This window comes from Zalophus californianus, chromosome 9, assembly GCF_009762305.2.
Source record: "Zalophus californianus isolate mZalCal1 chromosome 9, mZalCal1.pri.v2, whole genome shotgun sequence".
NCBI classification, from domain to species: domain Eukaryota; kingdom Metazoa; phylum Chordata; class Mammalia; order Carnivora; family Otariidae; genus Zalophus; species Zalophus californianus.
This window is the reverse complement of record NC_045603.1, coordinates 133,446,372-133,463,436: the sequence shown is the minus strand read 5'-3', so window position 1 is coordinate 133,463,436 and position 17,065 is coordinate 133,446,372. Positions and strand designations below refer to the sequence as shown.

At 47.9% G+C, this 17,065-nt stretch overlaps 1 protein-coding gene across 2 annotated transcripts in view; it reads right to left on the bottom strand.

Annotated features, from left to right (window-relative positions):
- Positions 1–17,065, bottom strand: part of ITIH5 (inter-alpha-trypsin inhibitor heavy chain 5) — a 78,645-nt gene that overhangs the window by 8,853 nt on the left and 52,727 nt on the right. For both annotated transcript variants that reach the window (XM_027593850.2, XM_027593851.2), the window contains 2 exons: positions 3,972–4,140; positions 961–1,270 (listed from right to left, as the gene is read on the bottom strand). In XM_027593850.2, coding sequence (XP_027449651.2) covers positions 961–1,270; positions 3,972–4,140 — 479 coding nt within the window. The remainder of the gene's footprint in view (positions 1–960; positions 1,271–3,971; positions 4,141–17,065) is intronic.

Sequence of the window (17,065 nt, the reverse complement as noted above, 5' to 3'; positions counted from 1 at the left end):
CATCATAAGTTCTTGATAAATGTTGGGTGTATGGATGATGGTTTTGGTAATATGACAGTGGTTGGTTTGTTTCAATGTCATTGTTTTTGCTTTTGAGAGCGTTATTAAATCTTAATATACAGTGCCCTAGATTCTGCCTCTTCGAATATAGTTTTGAATAATTGTGAAAATGTGGGAAGCAAATCTGTCTTTTTATTTAAATCTTTGACCGAAATCTTGGGGGCTGGGAGAATGGTGGCTAGCCTCATACCAAGGAGCCACCTTTACTGCCCACCTTAGAGACCTCCAATTAGAATGCATATTCCTTGAACACGGCTATTAAACAGCTGCGAATCTACCCAAACCTCGCTCTTCCTTTGAAGTATCCACTATACATGCTGTAAAGAAGCACATCATGTCGAACGGAGAGTCAGCACTTCCTCGAATCAACAGCGAAGTCATACTCTGTGTTTGGCAACATGACAGCTGTGCGAAGGCTCCAAACGGAGTTAGAAAACCTAAGAGCTAGTTTCTTCTCCATCTCAAAACAGTAAGAGAATCAGCGGCCGGTTTTAACCAGGACACAAAGTAGAGACAGCACTACGTCTCCTACGTACGCTTCAGCTGAATTAACACAAACACACTAGACAGTGTACCAGCAACTATGCTAGAAGTGTCGAGCAGACGACAAGCTAACTGAACACCTAACATGCAACAGCCATCCTGACAATACCTGACACTGGTTTTGTCATTCAGTTCTGTCGACCGACCATAATCCTCATTTTACAGATGAGGAAACTGAGCAAGACTGGCTTCAGTTTTGCCTAAAGTCAGAAAGCAGGGCCCAGCATCTGAACCCAGATCGACCTGGGTTAAACACCCCCTAGGACGTCTCCCACTGTACTGAGTTGTGACCCCACCACCCTCCGCCCCCTTCTGAGAGCCCGAGTCTCCCTGTCTGGAGAAGACAGACGTACGGACCCGATGAGCTGCGAGCCCGCGTCGTCCTCCTCAAGAACGCGCCGTGTGAGGCCACAGTTCTCCAGCGACAGCTTCTCCAGCAACATGAAGTCCACGTCGTTCCCGATGCCGATGGTGAAGATGCAGATTTGGCCTCGGGCGGCCTCCTTGGTGTTGTTGAGAATCTTGAGCGTGTGGGTCTCCCCAACGGTGGGCTTCCCATCGGTCAGGAAGACGATGAGAGACACGCTGCGGTCTTCGATGTCGTTATGGGCCACATAGTCATTGAGCAGCTTGATGCCCCTCTGCAGGGCCCCGTTGATGTCTGTGCCTGGGGAACACCAAAACGCACCCCAGCTCAAGCCTGTGTGCCTGCCTCCTTCACCTGGGCACACGGTCAGGGTGGTGCTTTACCCACCACCGTTCGAGCAGTAGCAGGAGGACGTGCATGGGGAAAGAAGTCACCTGCACCTACGGGGTGATGCCAGCCTATCTAGACACTTGGCAAGGGTTTGCTAAGTCAATGGGAAGGGCCCGGAATTATCCCACTGTACGGCCCTTCTCCTGAATGCATCTGACGGCACCTTGGCTTAGAAGTCTTCAGTACCTTAGCATCCATTGCTCCTACTCCTTTCCTGGGAGTAGCTTTGCAAAGGGCAGGAAGGGGTTAGGTACAGGAATCTGGAGGGAGGGCGAGTCCCAGAGGGAAAGAAAGGGCACTCGCTTTAGGTACACACTTGATTACCTTTAGTAAATTTATAAAGCTGTATACCCATCACCACAATCCATCATCCAGTCTGGAGTGATTTTTATCTGCCCGCAAAATGTACCATGTTTGAGTGAACCAGGTGATTTCTCCCCAATGTTTCACATTCTCCAGAATTTCTGGCTAAAATAAAAAACATATATATATATGTCTAGGTCTGTGCAAACACACTGATAATTCGGAGATGCACACAGAGTCTGAACGTAAGGGAAAGTTACAGCTGAAACAGTATTTACCGTTTCTTTGGGCTCACTAACTTGCCTTTCTGAATGCCCAGCTTAGTTTCAGCTGACCTCTGGACGTATGAGCCTGGACAAAAAGGCAGATGTTTATTTTCCCTTTAATCGACAAGTTGGCAATGGTGCCAAATCTTTTATTCCACTTTAAGGCCAAGGAGAGCCCAGGCGAAGGGACAGACTTAGCTTTCCTAGTACCAGGCACCAAGGCACAGCAGGGCGTGGAATCAAGCCTGTGCGAAGCCAGGGCATGTCCCGTGCTCTTAAGAACAGGGGGGCGCCCTCCACAGGGAGACCCCCACAGAGTTGCCCCGGCCATCCCGCCAAGAGCCCCCCCCCCTCCCCCCGGCTCAACAGAAGACACAAGTGCACCAGCAAGAGGGACTGCTTGGGGGAAAATGGCTATGTCTGACTCTGAAAGAGGACTCCCACGTGGCGGCCACTGTTCTAAGCACTTCAGATATTTTAACTGATTTCATCCTCATCACAACCCTGTTATTGTCACATGTGAGAGGAGTAAACTCGGGTACAGACACAGTCAGTGGCTCGTACGCGGTGGGGCTGGCTTCAGATCCAGACAGTCTGGCTTCAGAACCTACGCTCCCAACCCTACCATTCCCCTTCTCTGAGAGGAACAGACGGACCTTCTGTTCACCTGTAGAGCTTGGGGTGATGAAATGCTGAGAGAAAAGTAAAGGAAACTAATTAGGTTTCTAAGGTGTAGATTCCAAAAGAACATAATACACATCAGCTGTTTCCTAAAGCTCGATCCCCACACTCTCTACCAACACACACACACACACACACACACACACACATACACACACACACACACATTGTTCTAGTAGTGAGTAGTGCCACTGAAATACGTTTATATGAACAAATACTCGTTGAGCACGAGCTATACACGTCAGGACCTGTGCTGAGAACCAGGGGTCATACAAAGATGAAGAAGAGTTTCCTCCCTCAAGGACTTGACGATCTTGTCAACTTCCTCCCATATTATTATATCCAATCTTTTATCTCTCTCATTAACCAGTAAATCAGTCCCTAGACCACACTATTGTGGAGACTGGTAGGAAATCCCATGTCAGAGTTCCATCCAAGCAAGATCAAGTTCTAAATGAAGTTCATTTGGGAAATCAGAGCTTCATCTTGGAGAGAAAATAATACATGGACGAAAGACAAAAAAAATGCCAGAAGAAAACTGAACTGGATGTTTTATATGTTCCCCAATAACCAAATTAGAGTTAACCGAGCCAACAGCCCCAGGAGACGGTGTCTCTGTAAAGGCCCTTGTAGAAAGGGCAGAGGGAGTCTGGATGAGCTTCCATACACGCTCCAGCACCCGCGCACCTGTCATGGGTCCACTGTACTGGAGAGAGCAGTGAGAGTAAGCCCCACGTCCTGCACTGAAGGAACCTGCCTTCAGCACGGCTAGGTAACATTCTGTTCTGATTCTCTCCTCTCCCTAGAATCCTGGAGGACCTTTCCCATCCTCTGCACTCTTCCCCGGGGACCACACCCAAGCCAAGTGTGCAAAGACTCAGAGCCCATCACACTTTTCCAAGCACAGCGTCTCCCTGGCCGCCAGGGATGCATGCTCTACTTGCTGGCGCAGCCCTGCTGAGAGGCTGACGGTTCAGCAGTGCCAGCCCACCCGCTGCTCCCCAAGGTGCCAACATTCAAGTACACAAAACACCGAACCATCTCTGGCTTTGATTCCTCACCCAAGAGCAATTTCCAAAAACAGCTTCATTGTCCGGATCCGTGAGATAAACCATGAAAGGCTCCAAAACCTATCAAGTATTTCCCCCCCTCAACTTACTTGACCATCAGTTCAGGGCCTGGAAGACAAGAATTTCCAGACGTGGTATTCAGAGAAACATAAGCTTCTGGGAAAGCTCTCACCTAGTTATCTCCCTTCCTGTGATCGGCTTCAGCTTTCAAATCCTCGTCTCCTGGCAGAAAATTAGCTACTCGCTTATCATCACGTCAAAGGCAACAAGAAAATAAGGTCTCGTATTTACCTCCGGTGGGCGACATGTGGTGAATGTAGACTTTGCCGTCTCTCACGTTGTCCGGAGTCACCGACACCAAATGGTCCTTCCACACTTTGATGCGGTTGGAAAATCCAATGATATTGAAATGATCCTGGGGTCGGAGGTCATGGAGAATCCTGAACAGGGCATCCTTGGTCTAAACCAACACAGAAGCAAAACGGGTCACAGCTGATCACCTTCATCCTCGCGTCCCCTGGCTTGGAAACTGCAGGCAGGGAGCAATGCTGGGGTTAATATTAAGTGCCTGAGATGTAAAGGGACTTGGATAAATGTCCAAGGAGCTCTGTCACCTAGCTGGAAAAACACTGGCATGAACGTGTTACAATCACAAATGGGGGCTTTAACATCTGAAGTGTCACAGGCTGCTGCAAGTCTTGCTCTCTCAGGCCTCCGTACCGTCACAGCGGTGACGGAAGGTTCTTTTCCTCGGCCTGACGCCCATTTGTCACCTGACAAGCTCCTACTCACTCTTCAAAACCCAGCTGATGTGCAATAGCCTCCATCTGAAATATTTCCTAACGCCTCCAAAGAGAGCTGATCCTCTGTCCTCTAGGCTAGCACTGCCCTCAAAATACTCGTGTTATAAAGTGCATAATGACCCAGCCGTGATTATTTGCCTTTTATCTTTGTCCCTGACCGTACCGCCAGTTCTTAGCCAGCAGCTTCCAGCCATCTTCATATTGCCCTGGGCGCAGGAGAGTGCCCGACACACGGGGGGCGTAGACGGTTCAGTGAACAAATGAATGCATACACGTTTTACGAACTGTAAGACTAGAGGTATAAATAAAGGTAAACACCCCAAGAATTTAAAAGAGAATGAGAACACAGGGCGGGGGCTGCTGCAGCGGTATGAGAAGACCTCACAGGGAAGCAGGAATAGGAGGGTAGAAGGAACTGGTTAGCTCGGAAGACTAGGAAGGGCATTGTGGAAGGCGGCGAAGACAAGTGAGTGGAATGAGTAAATGAGAGAGAGGGAGGGAGGGCGGGAGGGCAGGAGAGGGAGAGAGAGGTGTGTGGAAGGCCAAATACTTCCCGAGTACAAAGGAAGTCAGAGAGACCCCCGCCCCTACCCTTGAGAACCTCGGGGAAGATAATACTGAGAAGGACGATGCGTAGGAAACATAGAACTGACTGCTAGATCGTGTTGGAGTGAAAATCCATCAGATAACTACCTTAAACAGATGTGGGGGGAGTGCCCTAGGCGTTGACCCGGTGCTAGCCAGGAAGCTGGCCGGACTCCGACTGCTCACCCTTCCTTCCACTCGGAGCCCACACAAGCCCGGCGTGAGCACCGGCCGGGCCCAGCCCCACCCCAGCCCCCAGCCCAGGCCTCTGGGGGGCCTGAAGGCCCGCGGCTATGAGGAGACAGGACCACAGCGGAGCCGTCCCTGAGACAGCCCCACCGGGAGCCCAGGCCCAAGGCGCGCACTGGGAAATGCTCAAGCTGCTCTCCGCCAGAGCTCGGAGCTGGCCGGGCACCACGGGCTGGCTTCGGGCTTGGACAAGGGGCAGCCTGTCGGGAGACGGGGCTTTGTTCAGCTGCTGACACCCTTAGGGATCCTTATATCGTACACTAATGACCTCGAGAGGGGCCGGCCTGGCTTCTTGGCAGCTATCTTCCTCCCGTTGTGATGCATGCTCTGCCTTAGGAAGAGTTCTAGCGTCTCCACCCTCCTCCCCTTCACTCGACAACCACAGGACCCTTTAAGCCCAGCTACAGAGTATCCTCACGTGCACCGAGGGCAGGCCGGCCAGTGGGCTCACACGGCTCCCTTTCCAGTTGCATCAGGACCTTCTGGATGGCCTGCCCCCCGCCCAGGGGCCTGGGGAGAAGCGGCTAACCACTGCCTGCAGCCAGCACCATCCTTGAGCGCTCTGTGGGCTCCTGCTCTCCCCTTAGATGGGCTGACAGCCCTGGGCGCTCCGCATTCTTGGAAGGCTTACAAGCAAAGAAGAAGGTCCAGATAGGAGAGTAAATGCGAGTAGACTTCAGCTGCTGTTTCTGCGCACTGTGTTTACATGCTGAAGATGAACACCAACCTTGCCAGACTTCCCAAGAGCACAATCCAGAGAACAGGGTAAGCACATTCCAGAAAGAACAGAGGAAGCCCAGAAAGGCAGAGAATGTGCAGTCTGAGCTTGTTTGAAGGCCTGAACTACCCTGGAAGCAAAGAGGTGTCACAGACAGGAGAGGGGCTGGTCTAAACCCTTAAGGGCCTGGTGGATGACCACGGAGAAGACCAGTTGACTCTTCCAGTGCATGCAGATGGACAAAGATGGTTACCACCTCTCCCCCAGGGCCCTCTTCCAACGAATGTGACCTAAAGGGAAAGACCCTGGATGTCCCAGCAAGCCACGTTCCTTGGCCTTCTTCCCCGCCCCCAAAGCCCCACTTACTGCCCTTGCACACTAGGAAGCAGCCTGCCCGCTAGAGACAGGTAAACCCCAAGACACGCCACCTGGAGTGAGGATGCCCTGAAATTGTTACTAGGTGACCACCGGAGACTGCAAATGTCCTCCTTGGAGACCTTTTAAAATAGGCACATACAATGTATGATTATGTACTTCGTACAGATTTTCTGTGGAGATGAATACAGTTGGTCGTGTGTGATTCGTGAGGGCGGCTGGATGTCCGGCATTGCCAAGCTACGCTCAGTCTTTGGGGTCATCAGAGTACTTCCAGCGTGTCACCACTGTTCATGTTTCTTGTCGGGGTCGAGGACGGGGCTTTCTTGGGAAGAGAGGTTCGGGCTACTGTATCCAACTACCAGGTGGTCAGCCTGCTGGGGAGGAATCAGTGAGTCTTGGGGAGAGAGGGCGATCGGGAAGAGGCAGGAAGACCATCCCCTGTGCGGAGGGAGAGAAAAGGAAGGAGCACAGGGGGACGTGGCTGAGGAGGAGGAGAGCGTTCTTAGAGACCGGGCAGCCCCAGAGCCACGCGTCTCCTCTGTGGGTGGGGAGCAGTTCCTGGAGGCACCGCTCCACAGACACAGGCTCCCACATGCTCCCTGCTGATCAGAGAGGGCAGACACCGGTCCACGTACAGACCAGAACATTCCAGATGGTGTCTGGCCTGAAGAAAAATGGAAGGTGCACAAATACAACTAATAACATAAAAGGACACATTTCTCACTATCCAGGTCATGAGAAAGCACCTTGGCCTGCCAGATCATTACAGACGCCTTTTAGTCCTTAGGTATCGAGAACAGCGAAGAATGGGGACCGTTCTCTGCTTGAAACAAATTTCATGTGTACTTTCCTTAGGTGAGAAGGAGGAAGCACTTCCTTTGGAAAACAATGCTTAGAAGTTAATTTCAGCTCTGCCTTGGGGTTATTCTTAACTAAGTCTTTTCATCTCTGCCCTTAAATTGAAGTACCTTCAGGAACAAGGTAGACATAAATAACTACAAATAAACTCTCTGTTTCAGAGTCTCCATTCATTCAGTGCAGTTGGCTACGGTCCTCTGTTGTGGAGCTTCAGGAACGAGATGTGCGTGGTGTCTTCTGATGGTGTCCATCGAAAGGGCAGAGCCGGGTCCCTGGGATTAATGCATGCCGCCCCTCGGCAGCACCATGACCAGGGAGGGGAGTCCAGGAGGCAGCTCTGGTCGGTGCACTTGGGGTCCCTGCCGTAAACTAGGGCAAGGAATGGACACTTCCTCTCCCCCTTCCCTACAAAACGGAACCCTCGCAGCTGCAGGCTCTTGGCACAGCCCCACAAGGGGGTGAGCATTCCACTGGTCGTGAATGACCATTCAACATTTCACAAGCAGGGAGGCACTGTACAATAGGACCCTCCAAGTGAAATGTCAGCGGAGCCTGTGACAAACCCAGCTGCCTGCCCGCCCCTGGGACCACTTCCATCAGGGTTCCCGATGACGCGGCTTTTCTCAAATATTTCTGTGTCTGCACCAAATCACACTCGACAGGAAATAACTCTGACACAAAAGGCCTTTTTTACCACAAAGTCTGGGTTCTTGGGCATCTTACAAGGGGAACCATGACATCACAGATGAAATCCAAGTTCAAGGGTAGTAGATATGAGCCATTCTATGTTCTCAGCAGAATGGTCGTGCTGTTCCCCTAAGCACTGCTATCACTTGCCTCATTCTAAAATGTTTACCAAGAAGTGCACATTTTCCCTTTCATTTTTCCACACGGTCCTTTTGAATGAACCCAAGAGAAAAGGCGCCTATGATAAAGAGCTTTAAAAAATCCCACAAAGAAACCTAAGCCCTTCTCACGTCTCCTTGGGCCACCAACGAGAATTGTGATCAACAGATACACACCATGAAAACAGCCCTAAGTTTCTGAGAGAGAACACCAGGAAATGGACTACGTCTGGCTATGGGTCAGCCTTCTCCCTTCCCTAGGTGGGTACGGGTCATGGGGAGAAGGGGGAAGCATATTTATACAGTCCTCCTGTTAGCCCGCAGGGGGACGTCCTCACTATCTGGGTGGCTGTATGCCCTTGTAGTCCTACTATGCAAAGGGGCATACACAAATAAAAATGTCTGACTCAGGGGCGCCTGTGTGGCTCAATGGGTTAAGCATCCGACTCTTGGTTTCAGCTCAGGTCATAATCTCAGGGTCATGGGATCAAGCCCCGAGACAGCCGCCACGATCAGCAGGGATTCTGCTTGGGATTCTATCCCTCTCTGCCCCCCCTTAAAAAAAAAAAAAAAAGAGTCTGTGACTCCATGAAAGTGGGCAACATCAGATCCTCACGGCAACCTTAAGGTGCCTAAGCCTGCAGCAGGAGACTGGATGCATCGGCCATCCCAGCACCTGTCTGCACGCTCCACAGGCTTCCACTCATGGTGCCGTCCCAAGTCTCTCTGGAGTCAGGATCATGGTCAAGACCACAGTGACCATGAGGTGCCAGTAGAAGTTGCGGTCCACAGGTACCAGTTACGCTTCAGGGGGACTATTTTAAGGCCATGGTATTTCAAGATCACCAAAAATCCACAAGAGGCAAGAAAACTATATATTTATACACTACAAGTCTTTCAATGATTCGAAGGAAAGTTTTCTGAAATCTTACTGTGACTGACCCATGAAATTATCAGATTTTTTTTGTTTTTAATCCCAACTTTAGGAGCAAGGCAAATTGAGTGAGAAAGACTGTTTCTCCATAACATATTCAAGTCTATGTCATTGTTACACTTAAAAAACAACAACAACAACAAAAAACACCCAGCTACAGATCGGTTTCAGAGAAGAAACCGAAACAATGAAAAATAATGTTACTCCACTGATTACAGTATAAGGACCCCTCAGGAGGTTCTGTCAACTCACAAAGGAAATCAGTGATCACACAATGCCTCCTGTCACTTCTTGGCCACAAATATTCCCTAAAACCAACCTCATTATATAATTTACATTAAAAATAAAAATTCCAATCCATAAAAAACAAAGTATCGAAAATAAGTGTCTTGGTCAGATTTGAGGAATCTTGTTGGAAGAAGCTAAAACTATTTTTCTAGTGGCCAATATGTTCTTTACAAAAAGAGTAGAAACTAGAAGTTTGCTTTATATAAATGGAAAATTCAGAAGAGAAGTCATCACATCTTCTAATGTTTTCAAAGTTTAGTAGATGCTAAATAGTAACTTGAAATTTCACTTAGAAGTAAACATAGAAAACACTATTTCTTTGGTCTCTACATTTTAATGCTCATACTATTATGAAGGGAATATTAAATTAAACAAAATTGTATGGTTCCTGTATTTAAAAGTGTATGATTCTATGCTGCAATTTTCTTTACTGTTTGGATTCTAATTTCAAATGCTCTTCTTTCGGTGCAGTACTGTGCTAGGCTATATACAACAGCTCTGTTCTGATACCTAATTACTTATGTTTTTACTCAATCTGTGTAAAAATATAAAGTGGTGGTTATTTCATAGAGAAAAACACCTTCTTAGCCTAAATATAGGTATTACTTCAGGACTGGATCTGAAAGACAATGTTTGTTAAACACTAAATTCTGGCTAAATTCAGGCTTAAGCAAAAAAAAAAAAAAGGGGGGTCTGAATAGGTTTAGGTATCAGAACAGCCTTTGCAATATAAACATAACCACATTTCACGAGTCTTTGTGTTTGAATAACCTTAATCTAACTTGAGAAGCAAATGATCTCTCATGTTAATGCTCTGGCTAATGTTAAGATTCATTACCTAATGTTTTTACTTTTTTTTGACAAATGTATGAAATATTTGCCTAATAATGTCATTGTACATTTTTCTAAAAGGCTCTCTACCAATAACATTAAAATCTTTGACTTTTTAGAGATTAAGCACATCCATTTTTCATGCTTTATGGGTAAATAACTCAAGACTCAAAACAGATTATATTTTTACTTCTATTCATAGATAAGGTTAATACTCCTCAAGATTTGCTCTCAGTGTTGACCCCACACTTCTCACACTGGCCAAGGACGCGGCCCTACCACTTCTATCTGTAGGCTCCCCGTGGCCATCCGCAGGTGTGGCTTCCTGCTCTGACAGGAAGTGAATAAGAGGACGCTGACCAAGAGATTTTCACCTACGTTTACACGTCTCCTTTGTAATGGGTGTCCTCCATCCATGTTCTGACACACCTACTGATCGACATGACTGAATCCTCAGTCCCGCCGTGCTTGGCCTAAATTGTTAGGTTTATATTGCCCAACTGCATGTTTGGATTCTGGAACCCTGCCTGTTTCATTCTACAGATATTGTTTTGGTGTCTGACTCTTTGACTGCCCTTTGACTCATTCAACTTTCTCCTACGTGTGAGTTCTCATGATTCCCATTTTCCTGGCGTGGGTCCACCTTATGCCCTTGCTATAAATCTCCGGGGATGTGCCTTGACAAACACTAGGAACATAACAGAAAGACTGGGGAGGCTGAGAAAAAGCCATGCTAAATATCAAACAGTGGAATAGGTAGCAAGTAAACACGGCGTATCAGCACACCTCCATGGTACCCACAAGAAATTATTTACAGGAAGGGGAGTCATCCCCCACCAGGCAGCGAGAGTGATGACATCCCTGTGTTTCTTCCATCTTCCCATACGCTTAACACCGTGAGACTGGAAAGTGAGATTCTGGTTGCAGGAGGGAAGAGATTCTAAAACCAGGTGAATTTCATTCTTGGGGGTTAGTTACTTTTTCTTCTGAGTTTTGGTAACACTCATCCTTATTTGCAGAAGGGGACTGATTCTGAAGAGCTAGAGGAGTTTTTCTCTGCCCACTGTTCCACCAACAGGGCTGTCCTTCAAAGGAACCAGCTTTATGCAAGGGTCTCAGGCTCTAAGCCCCACTTTCCACAATGTCATATTCACTCTTGCTTCATGACTTTTTTCATGTTTTTCCTCAGCCAAGAATTCACTCCCTCCTTTCCTGTCAAGAAAACTGTGTCCTAGGGGCGCCTGGGTGGCTCAGTTGGTTAAGCGTCTGCCTTTGGCTCAGGTCATGATCCTGGGGTCCTGGGATCGAGTCCCTGCTCAGCAGGGAGTCTCCTGCTCCCTCTCCCTCTACCCCTCCCCCCACTAATGCGTGCGCTCGCTCTAATAAATAAAAAAAATCTTAAAAAAAAAAAAAAGAAAACTGTTGCGTCTTTAAGGACTAGTTTCTATGTCACCTCTGTTATTAATCTTTTGTTGACTACCTCAAGCTCTTTATCGTCCCTAAAATTCTTTCCACTGTCTATGTGACATGTTGGTTTGACGAACATGCAATTGTTGCATATTTCTTTTCTCCAGCAAAAGTCTAAGGTCCTTTTTTCTAAAAATTTTTTTAAAATTTAAATTCAATTTCATCAATATCTAGTATATCATTAGTTTCAGAGGTAGAGGTCAGCGATTCATCAGTTGCATAGAACACCCAGTGCTCATTCCATCACATGCCCTCCTTCATGCCCGTCCCCCCACCTACAGCAACCCTCAGTTTGTTTCCTATAGCTAGGAGTCTCTTAATGGTTTGCCTCCCCCTCTGCTTTCATTTTCTTTTTTCTGAGGTCCTTATTTAGAGTGACTTAAGTCGGCTTCCCCGGTACACACGTTTTCTCTTGTTTCTATGCTTTGCACATGCTATCCACCGCCCTGTTTGGCTCCTCTATCCCTTCCCACCCCACCAACTTGACCAACTTCTAAAAGACCTTTAAGACTCCACTACCCCTGCTCTGAGAAGTCCACAGTCCCCTTCTCCACTCCTACAAAGAACTGATGGGCGCCCGCTCTGTGCCATGACCAGACCATACACACATCTCTACCACAGGGAGCACTCCGCGTACAACTGTCGCATGACTTCATTCTCCCCCGGGCACCTCAAGAGAAAAACGTTCTGTCGTATTTACCTTTGCACCCCTATGCCAATGCCTCTCCCATGGCATGTAATCAGTATCTGTCTCATTCCCTGAGAATCTGGAGTGCGCAGACGGAGCCGAGGTGGGATCGGGAGGCCGAGTCAGGAGTCCTGCAGGGGGAAAGGGGGCTGCCGCACTACAGGGCAGGAGCAGCGCTGAGGAATCCCACCGGCTGGGGGCGGGGGGCAACCCCTGTTAAGACTCCCACGTGTGTTATCTCGTGCAATTCATCTCCTTGTTACTTGTAGCAAGTTTCCTTTTGGGCCCTCCCCGGCCCTTTACAGAGAAAGTCCGCTGATCTGAGAGACTGGAATACAAAGTTAGGACGCCAGAAAGGAGAAGCTAGGCTTTTCGGTGACACCAGGACCGTGCCGTCAGCTGCTGACTAGGAGGAGTACCCCCTGAATGGATCATGCAGGACAACTCAGAGCTCTAGCTTGTTCACTTTTCCTTTGTATGAGAGCCACACAGTGCCTTCCCTCAGAGAGCCTCAGAACTTCTTAAATGTGGCCTTGTTTGGGTAAATCCTAACTGCCTCAACAAAAAGTTTTTTAAATGGGTACCTCTGACTTATTTAAAATGATATCATCATTGTGGAGGGGCGAATCTTTTTGAAATAAAAAAATCCAGGTTTTCAGTGGTGACCTAGGGGAAAGAATACTGTGCCCTCTGTCCATCATTTATTTCCTCATATTCTGAGTCAGAGTCAAAAACACATTTTCCCCTTTTCCCCACTGCCTTCTGCCCCCTGCCTGAAGCCCCAGATCTCTGTTGTGCAATGTATTTCTGACCCACGCATCTGCTGGTGGCCGTGTTTGGACAAGAGCAGCTCAGTAGACAAGAATAAATACTACCAACTGGAATTATTTCCAGCCCTGCCCATTAGTCATCCCTGCAGACCAGGGGTCAGCAAACGATGGCCTGGGGGCCAAGTCCAGCCTGCTGCCCGTGGTTTCTTCTGTGCAAATGGCCTGTGGCCGCCTCTGTGCTAGGCAGCGCACCTGAGGGGTAGGACAGAGACCATCTAGGCTGCAAGGCTGAAGATATCCACCATCTGTCACCACTGAAGAAGTTTGTTCACCCTTGTTCTAGAAAACCGGACGGGGGAAGCGAGACAGTCTTATTATTAGCTGAAGCCATGCTTTCAGAGGTTTACAACAAGGCCTGTAGCCTGAAAAGGTAAGCAGGAGAACCCAAACCTTCCATTATCCATTTTTATTCGTTCAAGAGCCACATAGTGCCCATCTCTGAGACCCTCCAAGTTTCCGAGACGCGATCTCATTTGGCCTTCCTGCATCCTCCTTTCCTGAGCTCCTTCACTTGTGCAGGCAGCTGCCTCCTCTAACAGCTCACTACTCCCCTGATGCCCTCTGGGTTTGCTGGCCTCGTCTGGCAGTCTTCCTGGCCGCTCAGTGACCCTCAGGCTGCCCTTCCTTTGATCCCCATCACATGAAAGCTACTGTCTTGACAACCTAATGTTTTTCCAACATCTTCCCTTTCAAACTGTGGCAGATCCACACGTTTTTGAAGAAGATAGCTGGAATGAAGGTCATGACCTCACGGGCCTCGTAGTCACCGATGTTGTCCTTCTCTCCCACCCCTGCTGCCTCCAGGCCGGCACTCAGCTGTCCAAGCCAAACCCTGAAAGGAAAGATGTCTGCATCCCTGTCCATGCCCACGGTGTGCTTAAAGTTAAATAATAAATCTCTAATACTTAATTCTATGCGTCAGAGCAGAGCAGCTCCATTCACGACACCAGCTGCTGGCTGAAGCCTCTCAGCCTCTCAGCCTCTCAGGGCAACTGACCTCTGTGTGCACTCACCCCCATCACATCACTTGGCCCTGAGGACAGGTAGAGCCTGTCCTCTTGAGAGGTGGTCTGATGTTAGGGTCTATGTCTAATGGTACAGTGAAGAATGGTATAGGGAAGAGCTGGGGGAGACTGCGCTTGATGCTGAACTTCCCTACTTACAGCGTTCTGTATTTTAGCATAATGATGTCACCTCCCTGCCCCTCACCTTCTCGCTTATAAGAAGGGGATAACAATATCTACTTCACTGGACTGCTGAAAGATTCAATGAAAAAATGTATGTAAAATGTTTCAAGTGCTTGGTACATACTGGCCACTCCATGGTACATACTCTGACTCAAAGGTGCGTGTGCGCACCACATTTAATGTTTATGTGCTGGTATGTATTTCAGAAAAATCATTACCTACTAAGTGTCAGGCACAGTGCTGGGCACTGGGAATATGTACGCTAATGACCAAAAACAAGATGCTTCCCAAATCTGTGGAGCTTACAGACAGGATATTTGCCTATAGGATTGCACATAAAATGCCCAAATGGCTCTTGGAAGCTGAATTTTGGACGTGAAAATGAAACTGATGATCTAGAGCATGAAGTAAGCCAATGAATGAGCACAAGCAATGTTCACGTTTCCCTTCACTTTCCCTTCACTTTAATCTGGCAATTACAGATAAGAAACATCATGCTTGTTCTCTACCCTCCAAAACTGATGACTAAATTCAATGGAGAAAGAAAGACAAACTTCCAAAAGCTCCATGAGAATCTAGGATTAGCCCAGAATGGCACAGATGATGGGAACGAGTCTGTAGAAAGTTGTAGCATGAAAAGCATCTGGTAAACGATCCATTAACCTCTGCTTGGTTGCCAGAGAGAGTCCCTGAACCAAATTCCTTAATATGAAAGCGAAAGTAAATCTAGTTACATAGATTAGGGAAAGGGAAGAGAAGAACATGTAGACCTTGGTCGAGGAATAACGTATTTCACAGACATATATTCTCCTTCTGTTCCCGAGGACGTGTATTTGCTAGTGCCAGGGCTTTAAGCCTGAAAGTAATCAGGAAAGAAAGGGCTACGCTGATCACATTTTCTGTGGCTCTTCTCAGCCCCTCCTGCCACTGAGAGGTTTTATAAGCTGAAATCGGGAGGCAGAAATCTTGCCTGACCTAGCATGAGGCCTCCCTCGCAGCAGATTCGCCGACAGAGGCTTGTGGGATAGAAAACAAAGCCAAGTCATGTGCCAGCAACCTGCGGGAGGCTCTGCTGCTGTTCCTAAGCCGGTCAAGTCCTGGCTTCCAGGTTCTCATTCCCACTGGGATTAGGACCAGAACCAGAAAGTGCCCAGGTACTGACATACCCTTTAGGGAGAATACATTTTAAGGTTAAAAAAATCTTACAATTCTTTGTAAGTCAATTGTTCAAATTATTAAATACCAACTCTGTGCCCTTCACTGTGATGAGCAAAGTGAAGTACTTTGGACCCATCAACGATGAGGGGAGCCAAGAACCACCGCCCCGTGTGACAGTGAATGATTCTTCACAGGAGCCGAGGGGACCTGTGACCAATGTCCGATGTTGCCAAGCCTGTTGACACACCACGAAAGCCCTGTGCTTGGAGCCATCTTCCTCTTCACCAGCGGGCATGACATTGTGTATGAGGTTCCACAACCAAGCTTTTCAGTCAGTGCTGTGGCCTCAGAGGAGCTGAGAGCTGCTACAACAGTCACAGTTTCCAAACACTCCAAGGCAGCAACAGGCTTTAGAAATTGCCTAGAGGCTTCTGACGTGTGTTTGGCTGGTCCAGGGTGGTTCTCCTGGAAAGAGGCCATGCTGTCGCTTAGAAGCCAGCAGAGTGCATGCCAGACTTTCAGTGCCCAGCAAGTAACGGAATTTTAATATCCAGGAATGAAGGAGGAGGGGAGAATAGCAACCGGAGTGACATCTACCGTTATACTGCTCTTGCACAGTGCATGGAAATCCCTCCTGAAATGCATCCGTCTTCACCGGCTCTTGAAATGTCAACAGCGTTCACCTTGGATCCGCTGGCACCTTATACCATTGTACACAAGAGCACTGTCACATCACACCGCCAACCTGCACCAAGACGCCGCGCCATTTTGGTTTGATTCATGGGCCTCAGAGTCAGACCTGGCTTTGGAGCCAGCCCTGCCACTGACTAGCTGAGTTACCCACCAGTGTAAAGCCTCGGTTTCCGCATCATTAAAATGGGGATGATGGCAAAATTGTTACAAAGATTAAATATTCTTTTATCCAATAATTCATGTCATACTTTTAGCATGATGCCTCCCGTGGTGAAAATGCTCTATGCTATATTTTTAAGAAGTACCTGATTTTATTTTATCATTAATGGTGAGTCTAGGAGATCCTGACTTAGTTTACTGGTTTTCTCTGAACAATTTGCGGCAGGATTTACCTTTCTGGGCATTTAGTAAGAAGATTCTTGATTGTTCTCCCGCTGCAAGTGGAAGATCCTGGGCACTAGGACGGATTGGGTTTGAGGTTAAAGCCTGATGTGACTCAGACGGCTGAAGATATGAATCACTCAAGCTGCTGTAGCCATTGGGTGATTTAATGACCTTTGTGTGAAGATGCAGAATGGTTATCCCAATGCTGTTCATAATTAGCGAAAAAAGGAGATAACTTCAAGTCTCTCACGGGTGGTGGAGTGAGTCAATGTTTTTCAGCTGCACTATCCAAAACAGTAACCACTAGTCACATGTGGCTACTTAAATTTAAATGTAGTAAATTAAATAAGATTAAAAAATTTCAGTTCCTCAGTTGCATTAGTCACCTTTCGAGTGCTAATAGCCACATGTGGCTAGAGGCTGCCACACTGGATACCACAGGTATAAAACATTCTGATCCTCATAGGAATTTCTGTGAAACAGTACTGC